Source organism: Mytilus edulis, chromosome 2 (assembly GCF_963676685.1).
Source record: "Mytilus edulis chromosome 2, xbMytEdul2.2, whole genome shotgun sequence".
Taxonomy (NCBI): domain Eukaryota; kingdom Metazoa; phylum Mollusca; class Bivalvia; order Mytilida; family Mytilidae; genus Mytilus; species Mytilus edulis.
The window spans coordinates 48315443-48343091 of NC_092345.1; the positions used below are offsets into that span (position 1 = coordinate 48315443).

The 27649-nt window shown below is 31.5% G+C and overlaps 1 protein-coding gene across 2 annotated transcripts; it reads right to left on the reverse strand.

Annotated features, from left to right (window-relative positions):
* Window positions 1-216: 216 nt before the first annotated feature.
* Window positions 217-25828, reverse strand: LOC139512323 (uncharacterized). Of its 2 annotated transcripts, none has more exons than XM_071299840.1 (4): window positions 25701-25828; window positions 11236-11550; window positions 7735-8130; window positions 217-1434 (listed from the first exon to the last, which is right to left on the reverse strand). In XM_071299840.1, exons 2-4 carry the CDS (start codon window positions 11543-11545, stop codon window positions 1310-1312), a joined length of 831 nt encoding a protein of 276 aa, XP_071155941.1. In that variant the 5' UTR covers window positions 11546-11550; window positions 25701-25828; the 3' UTR covers window positions 217-1309. The 2 variants fall into 2 exon arrangements, with proteins under 2 accessions (XP_071155941.1, XP_071155939.1); XM_071299838.1 differs by lacking the exon at window positions 25701-25828 and adding an exon at window positions 21895-22327.
* Between the last annotated feature and the right edge of the window lie 1821 nt (window positions 25829-27649).

The following is a 27649-nucleotide window of genomic DNA, read 5'->3' on the forward strand; positions in this document are numbered from 1 at the left end:
AATCGAAATAAAATCCGCTATTAATTGATTTTCAAAAATCATGTTTTTCATAAACAAAATATGCAAAAAGAATTTTTGAATTAAAAACTTGAAACATAAACACTGTGTGCTTAGAATTTTGAAATAATTGGCAGATATTCTAATACTTAATTCTGGTCTTTGAAATTGGGTGCCGGTTTTTCTCATCACAATGATATTTCAATATTTTCCCACAACACATCTCTGGTAAATGTTTAAAAAGCATTTCATAATAATTCGGGTTATCTCCCGTTTTTCCAAAACTCTCAATTATAAAACAGTGATAGAAACTTTCTGGATTTACCTTCATTCGAAACGCTCAAAAACCACAAAGGAGTAAGTTTGATAAAGGCCATATTTTACTGAATAACAAGTCCATTAAGCATAGTCTTAAGATATTAAAATTAAGGCTTCTAAAGGAGTTTAAAAAATCATGCAAAAATAAGGCAACTGAAGTTTCACTATAATGTATGTGGTATAAAATAGAAAATTAAATGCTAAGAAGGTATTTTACTTTTAAATTCAACCGTGACATCAATGGCCGAATTTCACACGTAAACAACAAATGGAGCAATGCTTTCAACATTGTGTATGGACAAGAAGCGTTTAAAGCTGACAGCTTTTTACATGTTACTTGAAACTTGTGTCTAAATACTATTCAGCGGTGAGGCTAAAAATCAATAGCGAAGTCAAAGAACATTGATGATAAAACGTCGCTTGGGTCAATTTAGAAAGTGTGCTAAATATAAAAAAAAGAAGATGTGGTATGATTGCCACTGAGACAACTCTCAACACGAGAACAAATGGCACAAAAACTAACAGCTATAGGTCAACGTACGGCCGCCAACAATGAGCAAAGCGGCATAGTCTGTAATAAAGCCATTTATATAAAATAAGGTGATGTAGTATGATTTTCAATGAGACAATTACTCACAAAAAACGAAATCACGTTGATATTAGCAACGTTTGACCATCATGTGGCTTTTAGTGATGAGTAAAAAATAAATAAATACCGTATTTGAAGCTATAACTGGGGTAGAAAACATTATGTAAATAAAACGTAGCAGCCAACAACACTAAAACAAAACTGAAAATTAAATTAAACGACAACAACGTCACCGCATGCCTTGCGTCCGTGAAGTCATGCATACCACTTTTTATATTAGATGCTAAAATTTACAGCTACATGTTACTTTATAACTTTGTTAGCCTGTTGGTATACCCTTCATATAATTTAAAAAAAACCATGTCACCAGACTTCTAGTAAGCTAAGCTATCCTGTTCTATACATTTACACGGCCGACTGTTGTATATCAGCTGCCAAAACCCAGAAAACTCGTTCTTCCTGCTTTGGCTTCTCTCTTTTTGAATGTTTTGATTGTTTAACTGAACGTTTAGACTCTGTTCGTTCTACTTCTGAAACAACACAGAAAAATACAATATTTACAAGTTATATATACTAATACTAGATCATACTAACTCTACAATTCGATACATATCCTTTTTAAATCGGTGTATAATCAACGGTAAATATTTTATTGCTAGTAACAGGGATGGGTCAGGATTTTGGAAAGAGGGCGTAAGTGCCAAAACAAAACATTTTTGAACGATTTATGTTAACAAATGATACATATGACAATCAAAAGGGAGCATACGCACTCGCTCACCACGTACCCCATACTTGAATCCACTACTGAGCAAGATCAAAATCATGTATGCTGCATCAAATATAATAGTATTTATACCGCTGCCATGTTAATACGGTCTTTGCGGGAAATTTGTAGGTTTCATAAGTAGTGATAATTGGATATATCTTTTTGCAAGAAAGATATAACAGCTATACAATATCCGATAGTAATCTGCTTATTTGGTTCATGTCAAACGATAGCCTTCATTTTAACTTTAAAGTATGTGAATTGTTATCCTCATTTTACACATTGAGAAACTAAATATTTGCTTAACTGAAACTTATAAAACTTATTTATAGTCTTCACCAGTTCATTGTCACATTATACTTGAATTGTTTTTTTTTCTATTTCTATTCTGGGCAGTAAGAGTTATCCTTCGTTTTACATATATAATGTAGGCAACTGACTCTCAATGCTCTCCTCATAAAAAAAAATACATATGTGTCTGTATTTTTTTCTGTATTTTATTTTTCATTTACATGTTGTACTGTTTTAAAAATCAATCATCCTTAATCAGAACGATAGTTGTATGTGTGAGTGTAGGCGAGTGGGAGAGAAAGGCTTTTTATTTTTACTTTATGTGATTACATGCTTGTTATGAGCCCTATGATTAGGAAATAAAATATCTTTATCTTTATCTTTATCTTTATCTTATACAATATAGGTCTATGAAAATAACAGGCCACAACTATGAGAGAATAAGATTTTTAAAAAAATAGTGTGTACAGCAAATATCAAAGATTTTTTTTATTGATAATCTAAAATGCTTATACTTAAATAGACTAATGCAAAAGTTCAAAGGGTTCATTATCTACAAAGAAATTTGTTCTTAAATTTCAGTCTAAAAAAACTTTTAATCCATATAGATTGATCAAACCATAAAAGTAATATATGATCAAACATACTAGCTTAATTCCAGAAGAAAGACCACGGATAAGCTAATTAGAAGCAACACCAACTTTTAATCATAAAAAGAAATAAGCCTACTTTTATTATTTTATGCAAATTAATTTTCATAAAACGAGAAAAAAAACATTTTTTGTTCTTGATCGTCGTATACTTCCAAGTTAGTCTATCTGAAAAAATATTGACAGTTGATGTTTTGCTTTCCATCGGTTGCTAGCAGTTGTTGTGGGCTGTTGCAATGTCTTATTTTATTTGGTTCTTCCCGTTATCCTTTGTATCTTTGGTATGTATTGCGTCCGTATTTTACTATTTGGTGGGGTCTCTGTTTAAATTATTACCCTTTATAGTCGGCATTGTAAAAGATATTACTTACTTTATTTTTGTGTTTGCATTATTGCATAAATGTAAGGTCATCGAAATATAAAATTTGCAAAGAATTCCGACCATAAAATGGGAAAAGGAGGTAACACGACCGTGTGCGTTTTGATTACTTGTTCCATGTTGAAGGCCATACATGGAAGTTTAGATAAGGATCATCAATCAAAGTAATACTATTTTGGTTAGCATTGTGTTAAGTGTGTGTAGGAGAATTGTCAAAACAGGGGTTTTCTCTATTTTTGAACACAAATAAAATAAAATTTTAAGGGTGAAACCATACATAAAGAAGAATTCAACAAATTAAAGTATGACTTTGTCATGAATTGTTCCGAAACAATATCTCCGATTATTTCATATCGGTTAAAAATAAGCTTAATATCTTTATGGATAAAAATGGCCCACATGACATTCTTTATTCTTCAGTAATAAATTCCATCGGTCATTAACAGAACAAAACGGACCGGAAAACCGGTCGTTAACAGACTTTTACATGATAATGATCGGTGGGGCGTGGTTTCTCTGTTTGAGTGACGTCCCGTAACAAAACGCAATCGCGATTCAGGCGTGTTAACAGTTTACAGTTAGATAACAGTGGCGGATCCAGAGGGGGGCGTAGAGGGCGTACGCCTCCCCCTTTGCTTGGACTTTTTTTTTTTTAAATTTGTAAAAATCATTAATCAGACTAAGACTTCGTGAAATTTGCCATTTCCCGTGTATTTTGTTTTTATGCGACAATTCTTAACTTATAAAGATATTTTTCGCTCGTAGCTACTGTAATATACTATTGGTTATGTCAAAGTCATGTGATTCAAAACGGCGGAGTTAACCAGTGCGTCGAAAAAACGTCATTCAGTCTTTTTGAAATTCAGATTACAGTAACACTTGCTTATGCTGAGGGTGACAAGTATGACGTCACACCTTCAAAGCGACAAAGGATTGAGCAAGAACGTATTGACTTCTATTTCACAATTCCACCAAACAGAAAGTAATATTCTAGTACACTCTCGTGAAAGTTCCACAGCAATATTATTTATCTACGAAAACATGTTTAAGCCCAAACGCCCAGCCTATTGATAACATATAGCTGAATAATGATCCCCAGTCAGTAAGCTCTAGATATATTTAAAGTCTAAGGTACGGACTATTTGATTTGAGCGGGGAGTCTGAGAAGTTTGAGGGGAAAAAATCTTACCCAGATTTTTGTCTTTAATAAAAAATTCTGGTCGTATATATATCTGGATTGTAAACAATAAGTTTGTCCATTCATTTGCTATAGAAACAAAAATTTCAAACATAATTATTTAGCATAAAATTAACATGGTGAATAATAAACGGGTGTTATTTTTTGGTGCCGGGGTTTGCATGTAAATCCCATATCTGACCGGAATATTTGTTTCGCCGAACTGATATATTGAATACTTTTTCAAGGCCCGGCTGCAACCTGCCTGCTGGGTGTGACCATTATGTCTCCATTTGTCGACCGTCATTCATTAATTCGTTGTCCTTTCAGACTCATTCGTAGACTTTGGTTAATTTGGAACCCTCACTTCCCTTGTTGGCTGAAACATTTCAACCAAACATTTGGACAAAAATGGTTTGTTTTTAACTCGTGTTTGTCGTATTGTAAATTTCATCGATAGCCCGGCGTATATCTTGTTTACAACCAAAAAAAAAATGTGAGGTTATACAAATTAAACAAACGAGAATTGTCCATGTCCATTTCTTACTGACAACTCCCATATCAAATATATTAGTACATAGCTTTCGATCTATCCAATCATTTTATGATAGACATTTAATGGGGAGAATACGGCATCAAAAATGTCCGACCCTTACACTTTACAGCAACTATGAAGTAACATGCCCAACTTTAGGAACCGTGTGAAAAGTTCATTGTACACTTATTTTCATGTTTTTTAGCCTAAAAAAGGTCCAAAATAAATTTCGCCTCGCTCCGCTCGGCAAATTTATAATTAACTACGCCCCGCCTTTCCAAAATTCTGGATCCGCCCCTGGATAAATGGAAATCACGTCTGGTAATGTAAACACCTCTAAGGTGTCATGCCACCAATTAAAAGTCCCTATATGTTCTACCAAATTTTACAATTTTCACAGCTTTCTAAGTATTTTACCTTACGGATTATGTACCCTACTTGTAGCCATTTTTGTACGAATTTTTCAAACCTCAATTGTATCAAAACTACAGATATAATAAATAATAGAGATAGGCCATTTAGTACATGTTCCAAGGGGAAACTTGATGCAAAGCATTATTTTTTACTGTTTCATTGCATTTGATAGAAAAAGAGGACTTTGTGGCAAATAAATCAAGATTTTAATAGAAATTCCACAGCCTTTAATAAAGAGATTTTTGTTATAAAATTTGAAACATAAATTACTCACTTGATTTTCTATGATGTGCTAGTGTTTATTTTTTACAAAAAGTTCTAAGTAACCTGTAAATTCCAAAACACCTCGTGCTGAGTCACTAAAGTCGAGCGCACCCTAAAAGGTGTACTTGATTTTGGCCATATTTATACTTGTCTTAACCAATAACTCCATTTATAAACTTGTTTTAAGGAAATCAATGCTAGCACTGCATGCAATAATCCTATATCTACCAGTCATCAAATTGCCAAATATGAGAGTACAAGGATAAAGGCTGTGGATTTTCTATAAAAATCTTGATTTATTTGCCACAAAGTCCTCTTTTTCTATTAAATGCAATGGAACAGTAAAAAATAATGCTTTGCATCAAGTTTCCCCTTGGAATATGTACAAAATGGCCTATCTCTATTATTCATAATATCTGTAGTTTTGATACAATTGAAGTTTGAAAAGTTCGTACAAAAATGGCTACAGAAGGGTACATAAACCTTAAGTTTAACTTCATAGAAACTAGGTATATCCTGAATTGTACAGGTGTCACCTTTCTACATGTCAATTTTCAACATACATTCAAAATCATATAAGAAAGAAGAGAGCTCCCGAAAGGAGGTACCACTAAAAATAACCCCTGGTTTTCTGGAAATCTTAAATTAGTATACCATGGAGCGCATTAATCCTCAATTTTAAATGCAAACTCCTAGACAGCTAAAATTTGGCTCAAAATGGTCTAAATATATTTCTCTTTCAACAAAAGTTTCATTTCTGCAAATTTGTTGGTTAGTTTAGGTGAACAATGCCATCAAATGCACTATTTTTTGTCCGAGTAGGCCTACTTTGAGGGAGTAATTGGTGGTATGACACCTCTAATAAAGACCGTTTTGCTACTTATAAAATTATAGAAAACTTTATTTTGTATTTTATATACTGAAAAAATACGCTCAAATGAATGGCAGTGACGTATAGTCATTTAAAACTATGACCGGTCTTTACTCTTTCCTATAGAAATCGTACATTATCTCGAGGTTACTTTCAACAATTTGAATTAATGGAATCTTTTTAAAACATGGTTTCTCAATGAAATAAACATAATAGTTATAGGAAACTGGTCATTATCGTTATATATGGACAGCCCGTAGGAAAGTGGTATTGACTGCGACAACACTGCGGTGGATGGAGACGTGTGTAACCGATTTCAGTGCGCATGACGCTTTAGTGAAAAATGTTTGTATCATTAACACCGAATCCGTCTCCCTTAATTTTGTTTGTCTTAAACTGCATTTCCGTGTAATTTTTTTTTTTGTATTATCTGAAGGCTTTTGGTTTTAACACACTTAGACAATTTATTATACGTCTAATATAATGTATAACATGTATTGAATGAGGTTACGATTCTTCCATAGAGAACATAAAAAGACAGACTTCACAACACTGCGGTTGATGAAGACGTGTGGAACCGATTTCAGTGCGCATGACGCTTTCGTGAAAAAATCTTGTTTTATTTAACACCGAGATCTAGTCGTATCCGTCAGATTTTGAGTCGGCGATAAAAGTGCAGTGCGGTTGCACGTTTACATACATGTTAACCACATACATGTAGTATGTTATGTAATTAAAACATCTCAATTATTTTAATTCACGTAATTTTCATTAATAATAGTTTATTAATTTCAAATGAGAAACGTGATGGAAAAACTCAATGCATCACTGCGATGATGTACTTTTGAATTTTGACAAAAAGGATCATCCTCTGTGTTGAATGGTGTCTGCACGTGCATAGAACTTTACAATATATTTACGATTGCATTTTCAGTAGCTAGAAGAGTTATCCACATAACTTTTATCAAATATTGCTGATTCTGAGGTTCGAGTTTATTGTTTTACTTCAACTAAAGACTTTATGTATTATATATAAGTACAAAAATATGTTTAAAACATAGATTTGTAAAACTGGTCCTCCAAAACACAAACTTTTCAATGAAAATTGAGTTTAAATATGAAGTTATTGTAGGACAATGGATTATAAAATTTTCAAAACGACTTCGTAAGTTTTATGAACGTATATGTTCGTTTAGTTTTTAAGACGAGTTGATGTTATCAACTTAACAAGAGCCAGTTAAAGAAAGACCTTACCAATACGAAATTATCAACATGACTGTGCTAGACAGTCTTCATTTATAAATATGATTTGATATGAAATGACAATTCAAAGGGGGTAGCAAAAATGGTTTCAATAAGAGGCGGATAATACGCTTAAGACCCAGGACTCCAACTACACAGCATTTATAGGTATCAAATATACGTATCATAGTGTGTACCGGTCACTTTCTAAGAACTCTCTAATAAAATATAAACTTACTATGTGGAGGGGAAAATACTTCATTATCGTTACTATGAATAAAGCTACGAGCATAATAAATGGACGGTATATTTCGTTCGTTGGATGGTGGACTGTTTCTCTTATAATCTGTCCATAAATGATTTTCTATCACCGGAAGTCGTCTTGGCGACGAAGCGGTAGCAATTTCAATGCTATTACTAGAGTCTTTGTTGTGATATGTGGCTCCATATACATTAAATCTTGATCGCTTTTTCTTCTTCTTTTTCTCTCTATGTTTTGTTTCTGTTTCAATATAACCAGTTTGTTCATAATAAGCGTTTATACCAGTTTTAATTTCGTGCTCATATACTCCATGTTTATATTTATCTGACAAGTGTCTGTCTGGTGGGTCCTCCTTCTCTTCATATAATGTAGCTATAGTAAAAATGAAATTATTATGTTAATTTTTTCGAAATTCAAAGACAAACGATGAAGAATATAACAAGGTGACAGCAATTAGTCAATAAAAGAAAGACAAAAAAATGATAATCACATTTAAAAGCAGACAAACAAAAGTTTATAAAACACTACACAAAAAACCTAAAGAGTGAGTATTGCGAAACGAACTAAAACTCTATATGATCCGAGGTGTTTCGAATGAGTAAGTTAGGACAATTGAACACTGTGTAACGAATTTATCCTGATTTTGTTATATTACATATTATTATATTGAAATTAAATTTTAGAACAACATCAACAAAATATATTTTAGATATTTAATCTAAAACTATGAAAAATAAAAAAATATTATGATTAAAGCAACTCATTTTTTTTTATTAGGTCAATGGTATAAGGGAGATAATTTCAATTGACGTAATAAATAAGGGAGATAATTCCCATTGACGTGATAAAAAAATGTACTGAAATTTATTAGGACAATATCAGCCAATCAAATTGCGAGAAATTACTCTAAATCGGGATAATAGAATACGTCGGTACAATGCAACCATTAAGGTCATCAACGAGAAGGAAAGACGAAACTATGGCTACCGTTGGTCATCTCTGATACAGGATTTCCATAATGGCAAAAAAGAAAAATCATGAACACTTACACAGAGCTGTTTTGTTTTGTCGAAAAACAGTGATGAGAATAAAATGAAATGTGAGGAAATAGACATGCTTTCCGATTTGAACATTTTGACTGATGCCCATATGTCTTGTGTCATTTTTGTTTGTTTGGAGTTATTGTAAGTAGCTCTCAAAAAGAAGTTTTCTTGATGTATATAAAGGTTGAGCCAACGCATATTGTATCTTTATTGATTTCCTATTTGATATCAGTTAAGTAAAAAAATGTTATTTTCGTTGGACAAAGTGACATAACTCAAAACTATATACATGCAGTTGTTTCTGGTAGCAGAGACATATGTATATTTAGCTGGGGTGTTTTTGTATATGCAGGAGACAGCAATCCAATTAACTTAGTTAAAAAAAGTGACATTTAGCTGCTTGCAACCCAATTAATAAAGTTAATCTAAGAGACATTTATTATTAGCTGTTTGCAACTGGGTTCTTAATTTCGTTTTGATTCTTAGAAAAAAGAAACCCAATAATTGAGCAAAAAGAAATAAAAAAAAATGATAAATGACGTGCTTCAAAACAGAAATATTTTTTGCGCACTTAATTATTCAATTTGTTTTTTGTTGTTGTTTGCTATTTGAAAATACACAAACAATAAAAACAATTGAGGTCAATACCAATGGTCAATAGTTTATACATTGTGACAAGTTTGATATCTCCACGAGGTTGCACAATTTGTGAATCTGATTTATCATGTGCTATGAAAGATCTGACCTTAATACAATTCCCAACGCGATTGTGTCCATAGTACACGGATGCCCCACTCGCACTATTATTTTCTATATTCAGTGGACCGTGAAATTGGGGCAAAAACTCTAATTTCGGATTAAAATTATAAAGATCATATCATAGGGAGCATGTGTACTAAGTTTCAAGTTGATTGGACTTCAGTGTTTCATCAAAAACTACCTTGACCAAAAACTTTAATAGTTATCAAAGGTACCAGGATTATAATTTAGTACATCAGACGCACGTTTCGTCTATATACATAAGACTCATCAGTGACGCTCATATCAAAAAAGTTATAAAGCCAAACAAATACAAAGTTGAAGAGCATTGAGGATCCAAAATTCCAAAAAGTTGTGCCAAATACGGCTAAGGTATCTATAAAATTAAGAATGGAAATGGGGAATGTGTCAAAGAGACAACAACCCGACCAAATAAAAAACAACAGCAGAGGGTCACCAACAGGTCTTCAATGTAGCGAGAAATTCCCGCACCCGGAGGCGTCCTTCAGCTGGCCCCTAAACAAATATATACTAGTCCAGTGATAATGAACGCCATACTAATTTCCAAATTGTACACAAGAAACTAAAATTAAAATAATACAAGACTAACAAAGGCAAGAGGCTCCTGACTTGGGACAGGCGCAAAAATGCGGCGGGGTTAAACATGTTTGTGAGATATCAACCCTCCCCCTATACCTCTAATCTATGCCTGGGATAAGAAAATCCTTAGTTTTTCGGAAAAGCGAACGAACGAACGAACGGACGAACGGAAGGACAGACGGAAGACAATAATGCCCCTCTACTGTCATAGGTTGGGAATAAAAAGGACAGAACCATAGGTGGGGCATACAAAGGACAGAACCATATCGTTAAAGAGGTTACTACCTGGGACATGCTCATAAATATGTACTATAATTTTGTTTAAGTAGATCTTAAACTCGACCATTCATCTTGTTAATGTCAATCAGTGGAACAAAACAAAGGAAATAGAAAAAAATATAATAATTATACAGATAAATTCAAAACAAATTCTACAACAGTACACTAGACAAAACAAAAATACAATTACAATGATAATAATTAATAGCGTTTTAAAATTTCTTGCGGTTCCAGACAACAACTAAAACAATCTAGCAAGGTCAACTGTACCTCAGGCAAATTGCAACCTTTGTTTAGCATGTGAAACATAACGAGGGCAAGGTGTTAGAATGTCCGTAGAAAGTACATTGTCATAACTCAAAACAAAATGGTACAAACCACAAATTATAATTCATCATTAACAGAAGGTCAAATTTTGTACAACATTAAGGAAATGTTAAAGCGTAGAGTTCGCATAACCTAGTATGAACTTTAAAAAAGAACTATTCTGCATTTCGAAAACCAAAAAAATATAATCTATCGGTTCTGGTACAAAATTGAAGATTTTTCGGTCATAAACAAATAAACAAACAAACAAACAAACAACCCCTCCCTCTAAAATAGAACCAAAAAAGTAAATAAATATAAAAACACAATAAATTCAAAAAGAAAAATCAAAGCAGAAGAAACAAACTGGAATGGTATATGAAATCATACATTGGATAAAGACAGGCAGTGATTTTTATTGCCGCAAAGTAGTATATCGTTAATTGATAAGAATTTAGATAAACAAACTGTGTGTAATTAAAATACATACCACACGGGTTTAATGTTTTTACTTGGTTGATATGTCTAAAATAAGGCCCAATATTTGGAAAATTGGAAGAACTTAATGACGCCATTAAATCTTCCCATCTTGCACCATGTGTATTGCATCGTATAGCACCAATTCTAGGTCTTTTAATTGCTAGGTTTACTTCCATGTACTCTTGTTGTAGCTGTCGTATGAACAATTTTCTTTTATGGAATTTCCAGAATGAGCAAAGGAGGGTGATAAGCATACCAATGGCAACTAAACCGGACGGTATCCAATATAAAAGGGCCTTATCTGGCGGAAGGTCGTGCATCTTACCTGAAAAATTACAAACATAAAATATTTTAATAAGAAATTGAGAAAGACATTAAGTATGTAATCCAAAAACATTAAAGCAGGTTAGTAGTGGAATATTGTCTTAGATGTCTTGGTAATAAATGTGTTAAAAAAACAACACGTTAAATAAATTCTATGCGTCCGAATTTATTCATTACATTAGCAAAAAAAAAAAGGCAGTTTAAAAACATTTTGAGACAGATTTTTTTCGAGTAAACATACCTAGTATTTCGTAATATAGAACGAAGCACGAAAAAGAATTCAAAAATAGAAAACGACTCATTCTCAGACATCAACATTTGTTCATGTAAGGAAACGTCTTGTTTTGGCTATCGATATGAAAAACAAAGGATTGTCATTTAACTTACTAGTATCTACTTCCTAATGAAAACTTTTTAGTTATTGTGTCATGACACAGACTAACTGTATAAAAGGTCTGGATGGAGTTTTGTCCATAGAAAATAAAACGTATGTTTGCCCTAACACTACCTACCCAGAAAATAACTCCTTCCTCAAAATCATAGATGTAGATTCTTTTTTTTAATCAGATAGGCATTAGGACTAAAAAAAAATATCTGACGCTTCAATTTCTCTTTGCTAAGAAAAAAAAGGCCTACCTACGTACCCACTGTCTCTGTCTCTGGATAAGTTGGGACAAACCAAAGTATTTTTTAGTGTGGTATGACCGGACGAAAAGCATGCTAATTATTTGTACTATCATCTTTCTGACTTTAATTATTATATATTTCAATTGTCATTCCTAGCTCAAATATTCCCACACAATTATCTTTGGTTTAAAATGTATGTTACTACTAATCCGATAATGGACTTCGTATCTACGTGTCAAAGACAGTTTTAGCAGATTATCTGAAAAATGGACAATAATTGCCTAATCCGTTGTTACATGTATTTCTAAATTATTCTGTTTTATATTCTTCTTAAAAAAAATAATTTATATTCAGTTTTTGGATAGGTTCTTAAACCGTCAACACCGGACTCAATATTGTAACATCGTTTATATTCTTGTTGGATCGTTTATTAAATTGTTTAAACTTTATACCGACTTGAATCTTAATTTTAATACCCAGCAAATAGTCTGGCTATAGTGGCCTTACAGAATGGAGAATAATGGACCGGGTAGGATTAGAAATATAGACTAAAAGTGGCTTAAAAAATCTCGACAAGAGAAAAGAAGGGTGTTGAAATATAATGAATAGAGAATAAGTTTGTACTAAAATATACAGGATATAATGAATAGAGAATTGTGAGGGAATTAAATTATGAAGAATAGAGAATAATGGGGGTGGGGTGTGGGGGGGGGGGGGGGGGAGACAGAAAAGAAAGAAATGACCTAACAATTTACGAAAACTAGATGAAAAATCCTTATATAAAGCATAGCTTGTAAGAATCATATCAGTTTATGTAACCGTGTGGTTTATAAAATGGAAATCTATATTCGTGTAGTTATTATATACAATGTAATTGATAAAGATATTGATTATCATAGAATTTTCTCAATAGACAAATAAGACTTTGGATTTTTACAGCTAATAATTGAAAGAGACAACAGGTAACTTCCTTGGAGACGAATCTTAACAAACCGAGTAATTTTAACATCAATAGAAATATACCATTATCGGATTTTATCTGTTTTATCCGATAGAGGCAATTTTTCATGGGTTACGTAATTCTTGAACGTTCATTTACTGTTTTACTAAGAAATGAGAAATTAAGTAAAAAGTGAATGATTGGAAATAAAAAAGAAAATTAAATGTTAGATTTTATCTGACAGATGCAATTTTTCATGGGTTACATAATTCTTTAAAGTTCTTTTCCTGTTTCATTAAGAAATGAGCTTTGGCCAAATGATTGGGAAAAAGATCAAATGTTAATCTGAAGGGAACATTCATTATCCTCAGCAATAAATTGTTATAGAAGATTATTTAAGTTGATGTTCCATCGTTCTTGAAATCGAATATATCTGTCTTAAACATTAAATTAAACAAAATTAAAAGAATATAAAATGTTTAGATAACAATTGTCTGATCTATTCACGGAAAGATTGATAAAACTTTTCAGTTTTGATCAGTTTTAAGAGAGGAGAGCAGCGTCAAAAATCCCGATAGTGTAGACGTTTGATTTTTTTACATGTATCGTGTGCATTTCTATAGTCTGTTTCCCGGCCGTTTTTGAAATTCTTGACAATATTAATATTTGTATATTCCGAAGGCATACTGAATGTTTTACGGAGGGGACCAACCTAGCAGTTCTATAACCTAAATTTTGTAAACGTTGTGTGGCGTTTGTTATCGTTAACTTTGCTAAACGCTACAAAAGTAAAAACTGACCCTGTTTGAATTTTCAATAATACATGCACATTACACGGTTATAATTAAATTCGGTTCCTTCAACCAACATAGAAATACATCTCAAGACTTTACACCATTTTTTTCTATTTCATATGTATGAAAGTGTGTTGCCTCTAACTAAGATTATTACTGACAGTGTTTCGTGTTTTTTGTTGTTGCTCATACTGTTAAAGCATGGATCCTTTTTCCAAAGTCTAACAACTATTGCCTTGATTTAGCAAGTAAATCTTTTATGTTTTTTTGTTACATTTATACGATATGATAGGCACTAGGGCGAAAATTTCACTGCACTGTTTGTCTTTTTGCAGATTGTTTCAATGTTTTCTTATACTTTTACTAAATTCAAGGTTGAAGTTAGACACACATGTAGCGTTTGTACTAACACAAACGATGAATGACAAACTGTAGACGCATTTTTAGCGAGTGCATAGTTTGTCAAAGTTAATGTTAACTTTGCAAACGTATGTAAGAAATACATGATTAAAACATGAGCGCGCTAAGCCGTTTGCATCGTTTGTATATGAAAGACATCCACTCTTAGCTTCTGCTAACTTTTGAATTTTCCTTAGAGATCGATATTTTTGTTATTTTACTTTTTACAAAAACTTTGTATTAATCCTCAGTTATTAAAACGAATTTTTAGTTGTTTTTCAACCAACTTTATCCTATGAATGTGTACTGATTCAAATTTTGTTTGTGAAAAGTAAAACCACAAATATACCGAAGTCCGAGGAAAATTCAAAACGGAAAGTAAAAAGTAAAAATCAAACGGCAATGTAAAAAGCCCAAACATATAAAACGAATGGATAACACCTGCCATATTCATTCCTGACTTGTAAAGGGATTTTCAAAAAGAAAACAATGGATTAAACCTGGTTTTACAGCTATCTAAACCTCTCACTTGTATGACAGTCGCACGATGTTTGAACAAAACAAGCAGGCATAATAGGTAAAAATGGTAAAAAGGAGTACAACAGTCAACATTGTGTCATAATCTTAATCATTACAAAAACAAACTATCAATATGTAACAAAGAAGCACAAAAGGGCATATAGATATATCACATAAACAAAAATGAAAGACAAGAATACAAAAACATGTCATAGCACAATAGCGGGATGTACAAGTACCGAGCCACGTCAAATGGATATCACCAAAAATACATTAAACAGTAAAAGTCATATTCCTAAAGACAATAAAAGAATACTGTAACACTTTTTTTCTAAACAAACAAAATACTTTTAAGATAAAAAAAAAAAAAAAAAAAACACCTCAGAATTGATTGAATACTTCTTGTTTCATCTGAAAGGGTGACCCATGTTTTTTTCCGTATTGACTTTTAATGACAGTTAATTTGACTCCAATTGAATTATGCAAAGTGCTATGTTTTATATTCTTATCGTAGTAATATGAGTAAAACAAGAGGGATAGACTTTCAAAAGATATTAAGTTGGCGATTGTATGTGGTGAGACTTTAATAAAATATTGAATCTTGAACCTGGAGAACTTTATGAGTACTTTAAAAACGATACGCGCGTCGATGTACTAAATAATAAACCTGGTGTCTTTGGTGAATAATTTTATGTCTTTTTATATCGCCTTTTGTTCATACCAATGAATATTTTAGATCAATTCCACCTCAGATAATTTACCAAGAGATCTTCAAAAACAATTTATCTTTACATTATTATTGACAATACTATTTCCGTTCAGATTTATTGCTTGAATATCTTTAAATGTAATTGCATGGACTTTTTAGTCGATAATAGCAAATAAGGTTTTAATTAAAGTCTTATTTGTTATCATGTGTTTTGCATTGTGTTAGAGATAGAAAGCAAGAGCACTAAAAAAGACGTAATACATATAAACCAATCAGAATGGTTAATTACAGTTTTCTTTCTTAAAATATAATGACAAACAAATAAATTGTCATTTCGTTATAAAAGGCCCTAACTTGACAAATATGAAACAATTCAAATGAGAAAAGTAACAGCCACTTTTTACAAAACAATCTATGAAAAACAAGAATGACAGACATGAACCAACGACAATCACTGAACAACATGTTCTTGACTTGGGACAGTGTGTGTGGTGGTGGTGGTGGTGGTGGTGTGTGTGTGTGTGGGGGGGGGGGGGGAAGGGTTACGGTACGTACAATGACACAATTGAGAGCGAGATAGACATGTAAGATGAAGCGATTTTATTCGAACGAATAAAGTATCATAAACAAACTAATGGCTTCATACTTCGAATATATTTTGTCATTTGTTTTTAGACATGAAATAGCTCAGATTATTTTAAAAGCAAGTCCATAAATGATTTATCGTCAAAGATGAATGAATGTTTAAACTTGATAATCAACTTTAAAATGGTTTTCCCTTTAATCAAGAGATTGCTACATATCATAACACAGCTGCATTTCAAAATTAATTGCTGTTAGTCTTTTGTTCTCTGAGATTTTAAGACGCGAATAAACTTGGTTGATATTGATTATAATGCGAAAACTAAATACTTAGAACATATAATAAAGTGTCTACCTTTAGTTTAAGCGTGACAACTTTCACTCTAGACAAATATCTTGCAATTCAAATCAATATCTTGAGCCTTACGTTTTCTTTGATATTTTTATTTAAATTTTAGGGATTAATGATTAATTCAATTTAATATGATAGTTAGTCACTGGTGGAATTGGATATGAAAATGAAGGAGATGCACCCTGTTAACTCACAAAAAATAACAAACCAGTACGTACATTATCAAATAACCATGAATCCTTAGCCAAAGTCACGACTTAAATTAACACCGTTTTATCATACCATTCAAATAATTCTTTAACTGATAATTGTGATTATATCAAACAAAACGTAATCCTTTTTTCTTTCCCTTGATATGCGTTGATTTTTTTCTTTCAGCCGACAAAAATACATGTCTCTCATGCGAAACCTAGTTTGTCTGCATACATGTTCAAGTTCCAACTTGTCTCTATAGCGAAACTTAGTTTATCTGCAAACATGTTCAAGTTCCAACTTTACACATGCAACGATGTTAAATCTATCCAAATATCAGATATAATGTCAATGATGTTCAAAACAATATACCAAGGGGAGGGGGAAATTGAATGGTGGGTGGGGTGTCAATAAAATATTAATAGAAAAATAGTCGGCAAGGAAAAAGAATCCCAAAGGGACAAGCAGCGAAAGACTAAAAAAACCTCTATAGAAAACTAAAACTTAAGATAGGGCTTGTTTTCCTCTTGTTACACGCATGGTATGTGTCCGAGTGTTCAAAGAAAACTAAGTTGTAAAAAAATATCCAATCAAACACTTGTAAGGAATTCGTGATATGGGATCTTTAGATATTCCCAATTAGTGGCACATTTCGTATAACCATGCAATTACAAATTAAGGTGGTACCCAACACCTTAACTAAAATTAATTTGGCTCGTTTAATTTTCATAAAACTTTGACGAAGTATTTACTTTGACCCTTTGACAAAAATATAAAAATTTCAAAAAATTTGAATCAACCGTTTTATCAGAAAAATTACACTGGTTATATAGCAGTTTGACAAGCACTTATTTTGATCATCGAGAAGCTTGATATTCCCTAAACAACACAACGTAATTAAAACGTTTAGCTGATTTTACAGAGTTATCTCCCTGTAGTGTTAGGTACAACCTTAAAAACAAAAATTGGGATGAAGTAGTTCGGTGACGTCATAATTCTAAAGGTGATTTTTCAATTTTCTACTTTATGATTAAAGACCGTATTATCAATTGACATTAAAAAAAAGCTTCTATCAAGATAAATCAAATTCTAATAGAAATACCATATTTACTATTTATATTTTCAGTGTATATATTTACTATTGGGTATGCAGTATAATACCTACTATATGTTGCTATATAAAATGGAACGTTCACAATTGTTAAAAAGTAAAATCACAACTGCGAGGAAAATTAAATCGGAAAGTCCCTAATCACATGGCAAAATCGAATGACAAAACACATCAAACGAATGGACGACAATGTGTCATAATTTATAGATTTACAATTCAGATCTCGACACCCCCGTCGATTCGCTTGGTGTCCGTCAAGGTTTGAAAAAGCTGCATAATCATAATGGAAATTGGGATGTTCCAGAAAAACACAGACAGTTGAAATTTAAGTTTGTACGTTTCTCGAAAATAACTAATTTAGCTATTTACATACTGAATGACTGCTCAGTAATGTTTAAATTACAATAGAATCTGATGTGTTTGGATATGTTTCTATTATTTAGAGCATACATTCATAATAAAGAAACACAAGATAATTTGTAGCAGTAGGTTAATATTATATCAACCTGGACAATCTTTCATATTTCTTAAGTGTAGATATATGTGTTTTTTTAATGCTTTTTTTCAAAATGCAACGCATAAACCAAGACTTGAATTTGAATACTAGTACACATAAAGTTTGTTATTTGGTTTTAAACATTTTCAAAAACGGTATATTGAATAAAATTCACATTGGCTATTACAGATGGTTCTATTTTGTCAAATTAAGCTAAACAAATATAGCTTGTTCATATTTTCAGATAAAAGTTCGAACATATTTGTGTCCGCATGCACGCAACCCATGGTATGACATCAGTTGGAGACTGAGTGCATGCGATCAGTCATTGAATATGGAATGTCACAGCTGAAAACTTGAAACTAGAGAGCTTCCAGGAAGACTGATTCGGACCCCCCACTTGGATGAAAAGAAGATTTACATAATTTTACTTCGTTTTATCCATGACATGAAATCAAACCATCCTAGAAAAATTGTCTTTATACTATTGCATGTGTGTGTTTCATGCGAATGTAATTTCTATCTAACTATATATTGTATAGTGGACACATTACAGTGGAAATATTTGGAGTTCAAGTACATATATTATTAGATGTCATCTGGTCATTTGGCTGCTTTAACCAAAAAGCATACAAGATGCACATGCACTAGCGCGACGCACGCTGTTGATAATGTTTTGAAAACCTAATTACAGTATACTGTTACTCACTTACCAAAGTAATTACAAAAAAAGTTAAAATACAGAATAAAAATAAAAAATTATACACTTCAAACTTATTTCTTACCTGCAGTTGCAGCATTTTGAGTTGTTTTCTCCATATAACTTCATAAATGAAGATTTGATCCATTTATTTAAGCTTTCCAACAGACTGTAGGCTTATCATTAAGTGAGTCTTGATTTAATGCAAAAGATTATAGATTCCGGATCATGGTGTTCCGGAAAGATGAAACGTGAGAATTCTATGAAAAATTATGTTTCCGAAATACCTTCTGCTGATTGATTTATTGGAGGTTTATCACAGAGACAGTAGTTACTGTCACTAAATTATCACGACAGCCACATGCTAGATTGTATTCAATTTTACATTTAAAAGTAATTTATTCTTCCGACTCGTATTTTTACTTTCAATAATGAATTTGGTGCGTGTGACGTACTTAATTATAAGCCATGTATATTGGATGAAATTTTTAAAACTGTTTGTGATCGCTTATTTCCCCTTGCTTGGACAGTGGCGTTACACACATATTTTGACTGAATTGAATGCTGTGCAAATTTGTATATTTGTTGGTTGTAGTCTGACTTTCGTTTACTTTGCAATTAGGATGAAGGTGGTTGGAGTAAACACATCGATATAAAAAATCATTCACAAATTTTCGTTAATGATGTGTAAAATAAAACATTCACAAATTTTCGTTAATGATGTGTAAAACAATATGAGCAATTATCCAGATTAATTTGAAAATGGTTACAATTTAGTTTTGTGTTTTCAACACTCACTAACTATTTTACTTGCAAGTGAATCATATGGGTGCATTTCTTTCTAACCAAAATTTTGTATAAAAGTTGTTTGCCGTTTGTTTTCGTTTGCTGAACGCTACAAAAGTAGAAAGAAATGTAGGTTTTAATAAGTGTTTAATGACCAGTCTAAACTTTCAATAATGCATGCACATGTTGTTGGTAAACAGACTTATTACAAAAGTTGAAACAAATACATCGTTTAATCAGGCTGAAGCTAGAAACAAATGTAGCGTTTGTACTAACAAACGATGAACGACAAACTGTAGACGCATTTTTAGCGAATGCATAGTTTGTCAAAGTTAATGTAAACTTGGCAATCGTATGTTAGAAATAAATGATCAAAACATGTGCGCGCTTAGCCGTTTGTATCGTTTGTGTTAGAACGAAATGCACTTATAGTTAGACGTATTATATTTTTTTTCATGTAGGTTTTACGGAAATTAGCATATCTGCTACATTGTAGAATACGAAGACATATTTGTTTGTCTTTATAGGAGATTTTAACACAATTTTGACTGCCGTACCCTTATTTTGACATATGTACCTTTTATGTCTGTTCGTTTTGTTCACACATCCATGTCTATATAATGGAATTTTATGCGACTGTCATACAAGTGAGAGGTTGACCTAAGCATAAAACTAGATTTAATCAACCATTTGCTACATTAAAGATTGCCAGAAATGTGACAACTGTTATCCATCGTTTAATGTGTTTGGGCTTTTGATTTTGCCATTTGATTAGATACTTTCCGTTTTGAATTTCCCACGGAGTTCAGTATTTTGTTATTTTACTTGATCTCCATCACATTTTAATTACAAAACACATCTTTCATTCTTATTTATATCAGAATATGAAAAGTCCAGTAAAAGTACAAAGATAAACGAAGACAATATATTGTAGAAATATCTTTTCGAAATAATTCTGTAAGGAAACTAATTTTTCTACATATTTATAAAGCCTTCCATATGGAGAAGAGGTGTAAGGTTATTGGAACTATAATTCAGCTTATTATAATAATCAAACAAACATCAGTAAATCAAATATTGTATCACTTATGACATTTCTCTTATTTAATTAAAAGCGTAAACAACTTCTAAATTAACTTTATATGTACTAGTAACTCAATTTGTTCTACCATTAGCTATGGCACTCGGTGTCAAAACGATATTTACATACGAAATTGGTTAACTATTTTAACTTAATATATGATAAAAAGCGAAATTCACCCATCGTGGAACCACTCCAATAGCAATTTTATATAATACATCTTGTAGCAAAATATCCAATTTGATAAGATTGTGACTCATATCTTAAATTTAAGGATAAAATCTCGAAGTAAGATTACTTTTCATGCTTTATAAAAAAAAATTATTACATGCAGGAAGTTGAGAGTGTGAATCTTTCAAGAAAATAAGGTGAAAAATGTAAATACGGATAAGTGGCAGACAAATGTTTTGTAAAGATCTTAAATATGTTAAATAATTAATCTTTTATAAAAGCTGTAAGTAAAACTTCTATGATCTTTTCCAAAACAGGGTGTCGAAAATGTGATCATACTAAAGTAATCACCTTATCATCTTGGGCAAAAACTTAACTAAAAGTTAAATAGCAAAAACGGAAGGTATGTTATCAAAAGAAAAACAAATCAAAAGCTCAAAAGTTTCAAACGAATGGAAAAAACTATCATATTCTATATATAGAAAGTTTTTGTCCATTCGTTTTACGTGTCTTATTATTTGATTCGGGACTTTCTGTTTTGAATTTTCCTCAGAGTTTATTATTTTTGGGATTTTTTTTTTCGTCAGTAGAAAATGGTGGATTAAACCTGGTTTTATAGTTAAAATGTTTGAAATGATAATTGGAGAAATACTAGTCTGTTCTTAAAACTCAAATTGTTTTATCAGTTAAAAGAGCAAAATGATTTATTTTCTTATTTTCGGAAAAAGGAGTGCTGCATTGCAAATATCTTTAGAAATTTTAAATGTATGTAGAGTATACAAACTTCATTCTAATATATTGGCAATATATTGCTGTCAAGTACATACATACATTTGTTTTTTAAGTGATTTACTTTTTCTTATATTTGTTTTCACGTGATACTTACTTTTTCCGGCATTTAAAGGTGCTTTGTCCATATTACCTCGGATGAATAATGGTCAATATTATTTTCAATCTTTTCAATAAAACATCACTCTGATATAAACAAACATAAACTAATTATAAAACTATGCATTCCAGATCAAGAATTGTGATTTCAGATGAATAACATGAATTCCGCAACAATTTATACAGTTGGATTTCTTAAAATCGACTGTCTCTATCTTTTATCGTTATTTTCACACACAATACTATAATAGATAATAGAAAACATAATCATGTCATCGTACATTTTGCTGTCCTGGTGTCCCAAAAGATAATGTCTTGACCAAAGCACAACGGCAAATCAATGGATGTATGTCTTAATTATCATTAGTCAATTGACAATGTTTACAGTGCTGGGTAACATGCAAACAATTCCAAAACAAAACTACACTACACATATAACATTTTATATAAATATAACTCCTTCATTAATATATATATTTCATTTAAACTTTTTAAAAATCTTTTCCATCTATTTGATAAAATACCAATACTGTAATCTGTAAAATGAAGTCTGAAAAATGTTATTTCAAAGACTCCTAGAATATTAATCATCTGAAACGCACTGATCAGGAATAATGATTCTTTTTTGTTAAGGTAATGTCTATTTAAGCTATAACAACGTGTGATGGAAAGGATAAACATTGAATGAGTACATTGTCATATCCGAACTAATATGAACAAAAGAATTTCAAATGCTTGAAATACTGCTTATTATTTTAAAGTAAGAAATTATTTCCATACAGATGAATATTTTATAAGAAACATAAACTATTCAAGAAATAATTCACGCGGGTTTGAATTAAGATTGAATTCGTCACGAATTGATCCTTAATGCTAGATATTTAACCAATGAGAGGTAGGAAGGGCATGGTATATTTTTTTACGAATAGACTATTAATTTTCCTCTATATTTACTAATTTATAATAAATAATTTATGTACACAAATATATTCTGCATTTTGTGATGCATAATAATAATTTTCTATCCAATAACAATTTCCAGCTATTACTAGCCCAGTTTCTTTATTTTCGAAATCCTCTTACACCCTCCCGTTTCCCTAAAAAAATCAAATGGGCGATCCCTAACACTTAAAATTTACCCAAGCAGTAGTTTTTTTATGAGGGGATAAACATGTAGAAGAATATAACGTAAAGCTCAACTAGAACCAGTCTGATTAAAACCACCCCAACTGTCCACTTGTGTTTTCTGCACTAGAACCTACACTAAACAGCAAATTCATTGAACCTTTGCCGTTTTGTAAAACGCCTGTTTTACGTTCAGAATGGGTTTTAGATCAAGCATATTTTTTTCAACCAAATATCCAAATCAACTTTTTCTTTATTTTACTGTTTTTCCTTTTTCCATGCCGTACGTCTTATGTTTTGTTATTTAACTTATAAATAATTTTCTTTGGAAATCACTTAGAAATATATACATTTCTAACACATTATCTCTAGCACCTTATGGTGATTTATAGTTATCTAAATTCTCGTTCTTTGGTTTCTTGGGACAGTTTTCTCCTTAGAAATCAAACAACATCTTCCTATTTCTATAACTTTCACAAATTATAAAAAAAAAAGGATATTTTCCTTTTGACAAAGGCTTACTTTATTGGTCAATTCGTCACAAAAAGAAGAACAAGGATGATTGCAGATAACAGCGGTGCGTTAAGTAATATTTTTAAGAGGTCAGGGTTCAAGAGAAATAAGTTGTGTTTCCATATTTCTACTATCCCATGTCGAAGCAATGCTTAGCAAAATAGTAAAAAGGACCCGAAATAACAAACGTAATACAACTCATACGAGAAAACTATGACATGACATTGTGCAATGCCAAGATACAGGAGTCGACGGAAAAAAGTAAAATCACAAAAATACTGAACTCATAGGAAAATCAAATCGGAAAGTCCCTATTCACATGGCAAAATCAAATGACAAAACACATAAAAAAACGAATGGACAAGAACTGTCACATTACTGACTTGGTACAGGCATTTTCAAATGTAGAAAATGGTAGATTAAACCTGGTTTTATAGCGAAATGCAGATCCATGAAAGTACATATGTATATAGCAAAAATGATTAGTTTGGTATCTAACATTTATCTTTAAAAAAAACACCATTTTATTTATCATTGAACAAGTCAAAGTATCGATCTGGCGTTAGAAATATAGTGGACAACCATGTACTATCTTTCAGGCTGGAGTAAATACCATAGCAGCGGACGGTCGACTTCTTTTAAAAGAGTTATGGCACAAGCAAGTATTAGATTGATGTAAAATGGCCTTATTAGCGTTCAATTCTTTTTATAAAACGTATAGCCTACTTCCATGAAGATCTGTTCAAAATATTTATATGAGTCTATAATAAAAAAAAAAGTCCCCTGCGCACGCTTTTTTATTTATGAAAACTGTTTTAAAAAACAACAACAGCAATCAGTTATTTTTTTTTAGTTATTTCCTCTGGATAAATAAATGAAGGCAACAGAAGTATACCGCTGTTCAAAAGTAAATCGATTGAGAGAAAACAAATCCGGGTTACAAAACTAAATCCGAGTGAACCACATCAACTATAAGAGGAAAACAACTTAACAACAGAAAGACTGGAAGTGCAACTAAAACAAACGACAATTGAAACGAAATATTAGAAAACAACGGCCATATTCCTACAATATATGACACGCGGTGGACATTGGAACTCTGTTCTTTTATTTGTACAGGTTTCATTTTAATAAATGTATTAATGTTGAGTTGACATGATAAAGAAAGAGAAAACAACGAGTTAAAAAAAAAATTGAATACAACATTTTATTACCTTTAGAAATTTCTAAATTCAACCACGGTATTTTGTTAATGCTCCCCAAAATTTAGTTGTCGACCTTTATGTCATTTGAAACTTTTTCTTTCAAGCCAAAATATTTACTCTATGTTTGTATGTTTTATATAATTTACATTATTTACCTTTTAAGTGCGAATGATTAAAGGGGAAAAGAAATTTGTAAGACTTATATTCGAAATAATCCATAATTTATTGTCACCAACGGAAATTGGGTTTTAAGTACCAACACTTACTTTTTCCAATTCACAAGATAATTGTACACTTGGTTTAAATTGCAATATTGATTACAATGAAATCAGATGTGTAGGTAACTTATTTTCAAACATTAAAATCCAATCAATTTAGGTAGATCAAATTGCAATTTGATAGTATATGATCAATAATTCATATTATTGATTCCAAAGTTTCAAGGTTTCAAAATAATCAAAATATTAAAGAATAATTTTTTTCCGGAAGAGGAACGGCACGATAATCCATTATATTCTATTGTTTTTTTATAGTGAATAATCGATATGACATTATTAACACGAAATTGGCAATGTAATGTTATATTTCTTATCACATGGATCATGTATGTTTCGCTTATGTTGATTGTGTCACCATAAACCGACAAACAAAGAAATTCACTGTAGAACTGGAACGGACAAACAGCAGATGACAGTCCTTATTGACTACCTTCTGTATTTATGGTATTGAAATCTCCGGGTTATATTTTCAAATGTGTTTAATTGCAATACACTTATATTTGTATTTTGTTTACATCCACTTTACAAAGAAGCTTACAAATATATTTACATTCCTTGAAATTAACAGGTGAAATATTATGGTACAAAATAAATATGTATAAAAAGTAATATAAATAAATCAAAATGACAAGAAAGACATAGACGCATGTCAAACAATATCAAAACAAATAATTGCAACTCACTTTATGGTAAGAATTTCATGATCCATTCCATTAAGAAATAAATAAGCTCAATTAATTTCTTCGATTTTCCAATAAAATGTTCATGAAGTTGTCAAGTTTAGTCATGATGAAAATGATTCAAAATCCAAAATATATTCAATACACTTGTGGTAAAATGTTAGTATTAGATAACCTATTGTGGATGCAGTTTTATAGATATCGAATTTCACAAAATATTTTATAAGCAACATAATATACCACATTATATATGTTTTGGATTCATAATATTGTTATATTCTATATCAAAGACCTTCAGACTACTAGATCAATAATTCATGTAGTGAGTGGTGACAAATGTATGTTTCCTAGATAAACGATATGCGTTCTACACGTTGGTGGTAGCAACAGCAGAAATAACAACTACCAACTCTTGCTAACTGAATTAATACAACAAGCTTCAATATATGGCCATTTATCAACTCGAGATATAGTTGTGCAATGTTAGATGTATCTATAGATTGCATGAACTACATCAATTCTAATAGGATATATACACTTCTTTAAAATAAAACTGAAACGAATAAAATGGTGAAATTTTCGTGGCTATTCTAAAGTACCCCCCTGTAATATAAAGCTAGGAATTCCCTTTAAATACTTGCTTGAATGTACCTCTAAAACAAATGTATTTAATCCTTTTAATAAAACGTCGTAACGATTGTGTATCGAAAGCCACTGTTTATCGTCTTATCAACAGTAAGCATGTCGTTAGTAAAAGGTAAGCCGACAAGCAGAATAATAAAATGCATAAATGTGCGAATATTGCAAATAGTATTTAATCCTGTTAATAAAAAGTCGTAACGATTGTGTATCGAAAGCCACAGTTTATCGTCGTATCAACAGTAAGCATGTCGTTAGTAAAAGGTAAGACGACAAGCAGAATAATAAAATGCATAAATGTGCGAATATTGCAAATAGTATTTAATCCTGTTAATAAAAAGTCGTAACGATTGTGTATCGAAAGCCACTGTTTATCGTCATATCAACAGGAAGCATGTCGTTAGTAAAAGGTAAGCCGACAAGCAGACTTTATAAAATGCATAAATGTGCGAATAATGCAAAATATCAAAAATAACAGCATCTCCATCTCCTATTGATATACAGTTGTTTTTGGCCCTGAACAATACAGAAAAATGCTGTACAGGACAGTAACTTTCGATTGCATTTCTTTACGGTTCGCCAAACTTTGGACGTATCTCTATGCATTAGATACATTTCTATAATATTTTGTAACTGAAAAAAATCCACAAACAAGTTGAAATCATGTTCTGTGTTTTGTGACAATTATAATCAGAATATGTAACATGTTTAGCTCCTTAATACTCCCCAACTTCTTACTTAATTTGTCCTTTTACTTTTTTTGATTTGGGCGTCACTAACTAGTCGAATGTAAACGAAATGTGCGGCTCGCTTACTAAACTATAAGCCTTGTATGTTTGGTAAGTTAAGAGGTAAAATCTCAAAAATACTGAACTCCGAGGAAAACTCATAACGGAAAGTTCCCAATCAAATGGTAATATCAAAAGCTCAAACACATCAAAAGAATTCATAACAACTGTCATATTTCTGACTTGGTGCAGACATTTCCTTATGTAGAAAATGGTGGATTGAACCTGGTTTTATAGCTAGATAAACCGCTCACTTGTATGACAGTCATATCAAATTCAATTATATTGACAACGATGCGTGTTCTAAACAAACAGATATAATAGGTAAAAATGTAAAAAAAAAAAAAAAAAAAAAAAAAAAAAAAAAACAGCAATCAACATTGTGTTTTAATCCTAATCACTAAAAAATTTGATTCTTTAGCCTTCCTGGTTAAATTTTCTATAATTATTACTGTTTCATTTCGTCGATCAGTCATCGCAATGTAGACTATTAAAGAGTTTGAAAGGTTTAAATGTCTAATTAAT

Coding starts and splice junctions, on each gene's coding strand:
- LOC139512323 (XM_071299838.1), bottom strand. CDS start 21,925: ATGGACAAAGCACCTTTAAATGCCGGAAAAA. Junction 11,551..21,894: donor ACCTTTAAATGCCGGAAAAA/GTAAGTATCACG, acceptor GTAATTTTTCAG/GTAAGATGCACGACCTTCCG. Junction 8,131..11,235: donor AAAAACATTAAACCCGTGTG/GTATGTATTTTA, acceptor TTTTTACTATAG/CTACATTATATGAAGAGAAG.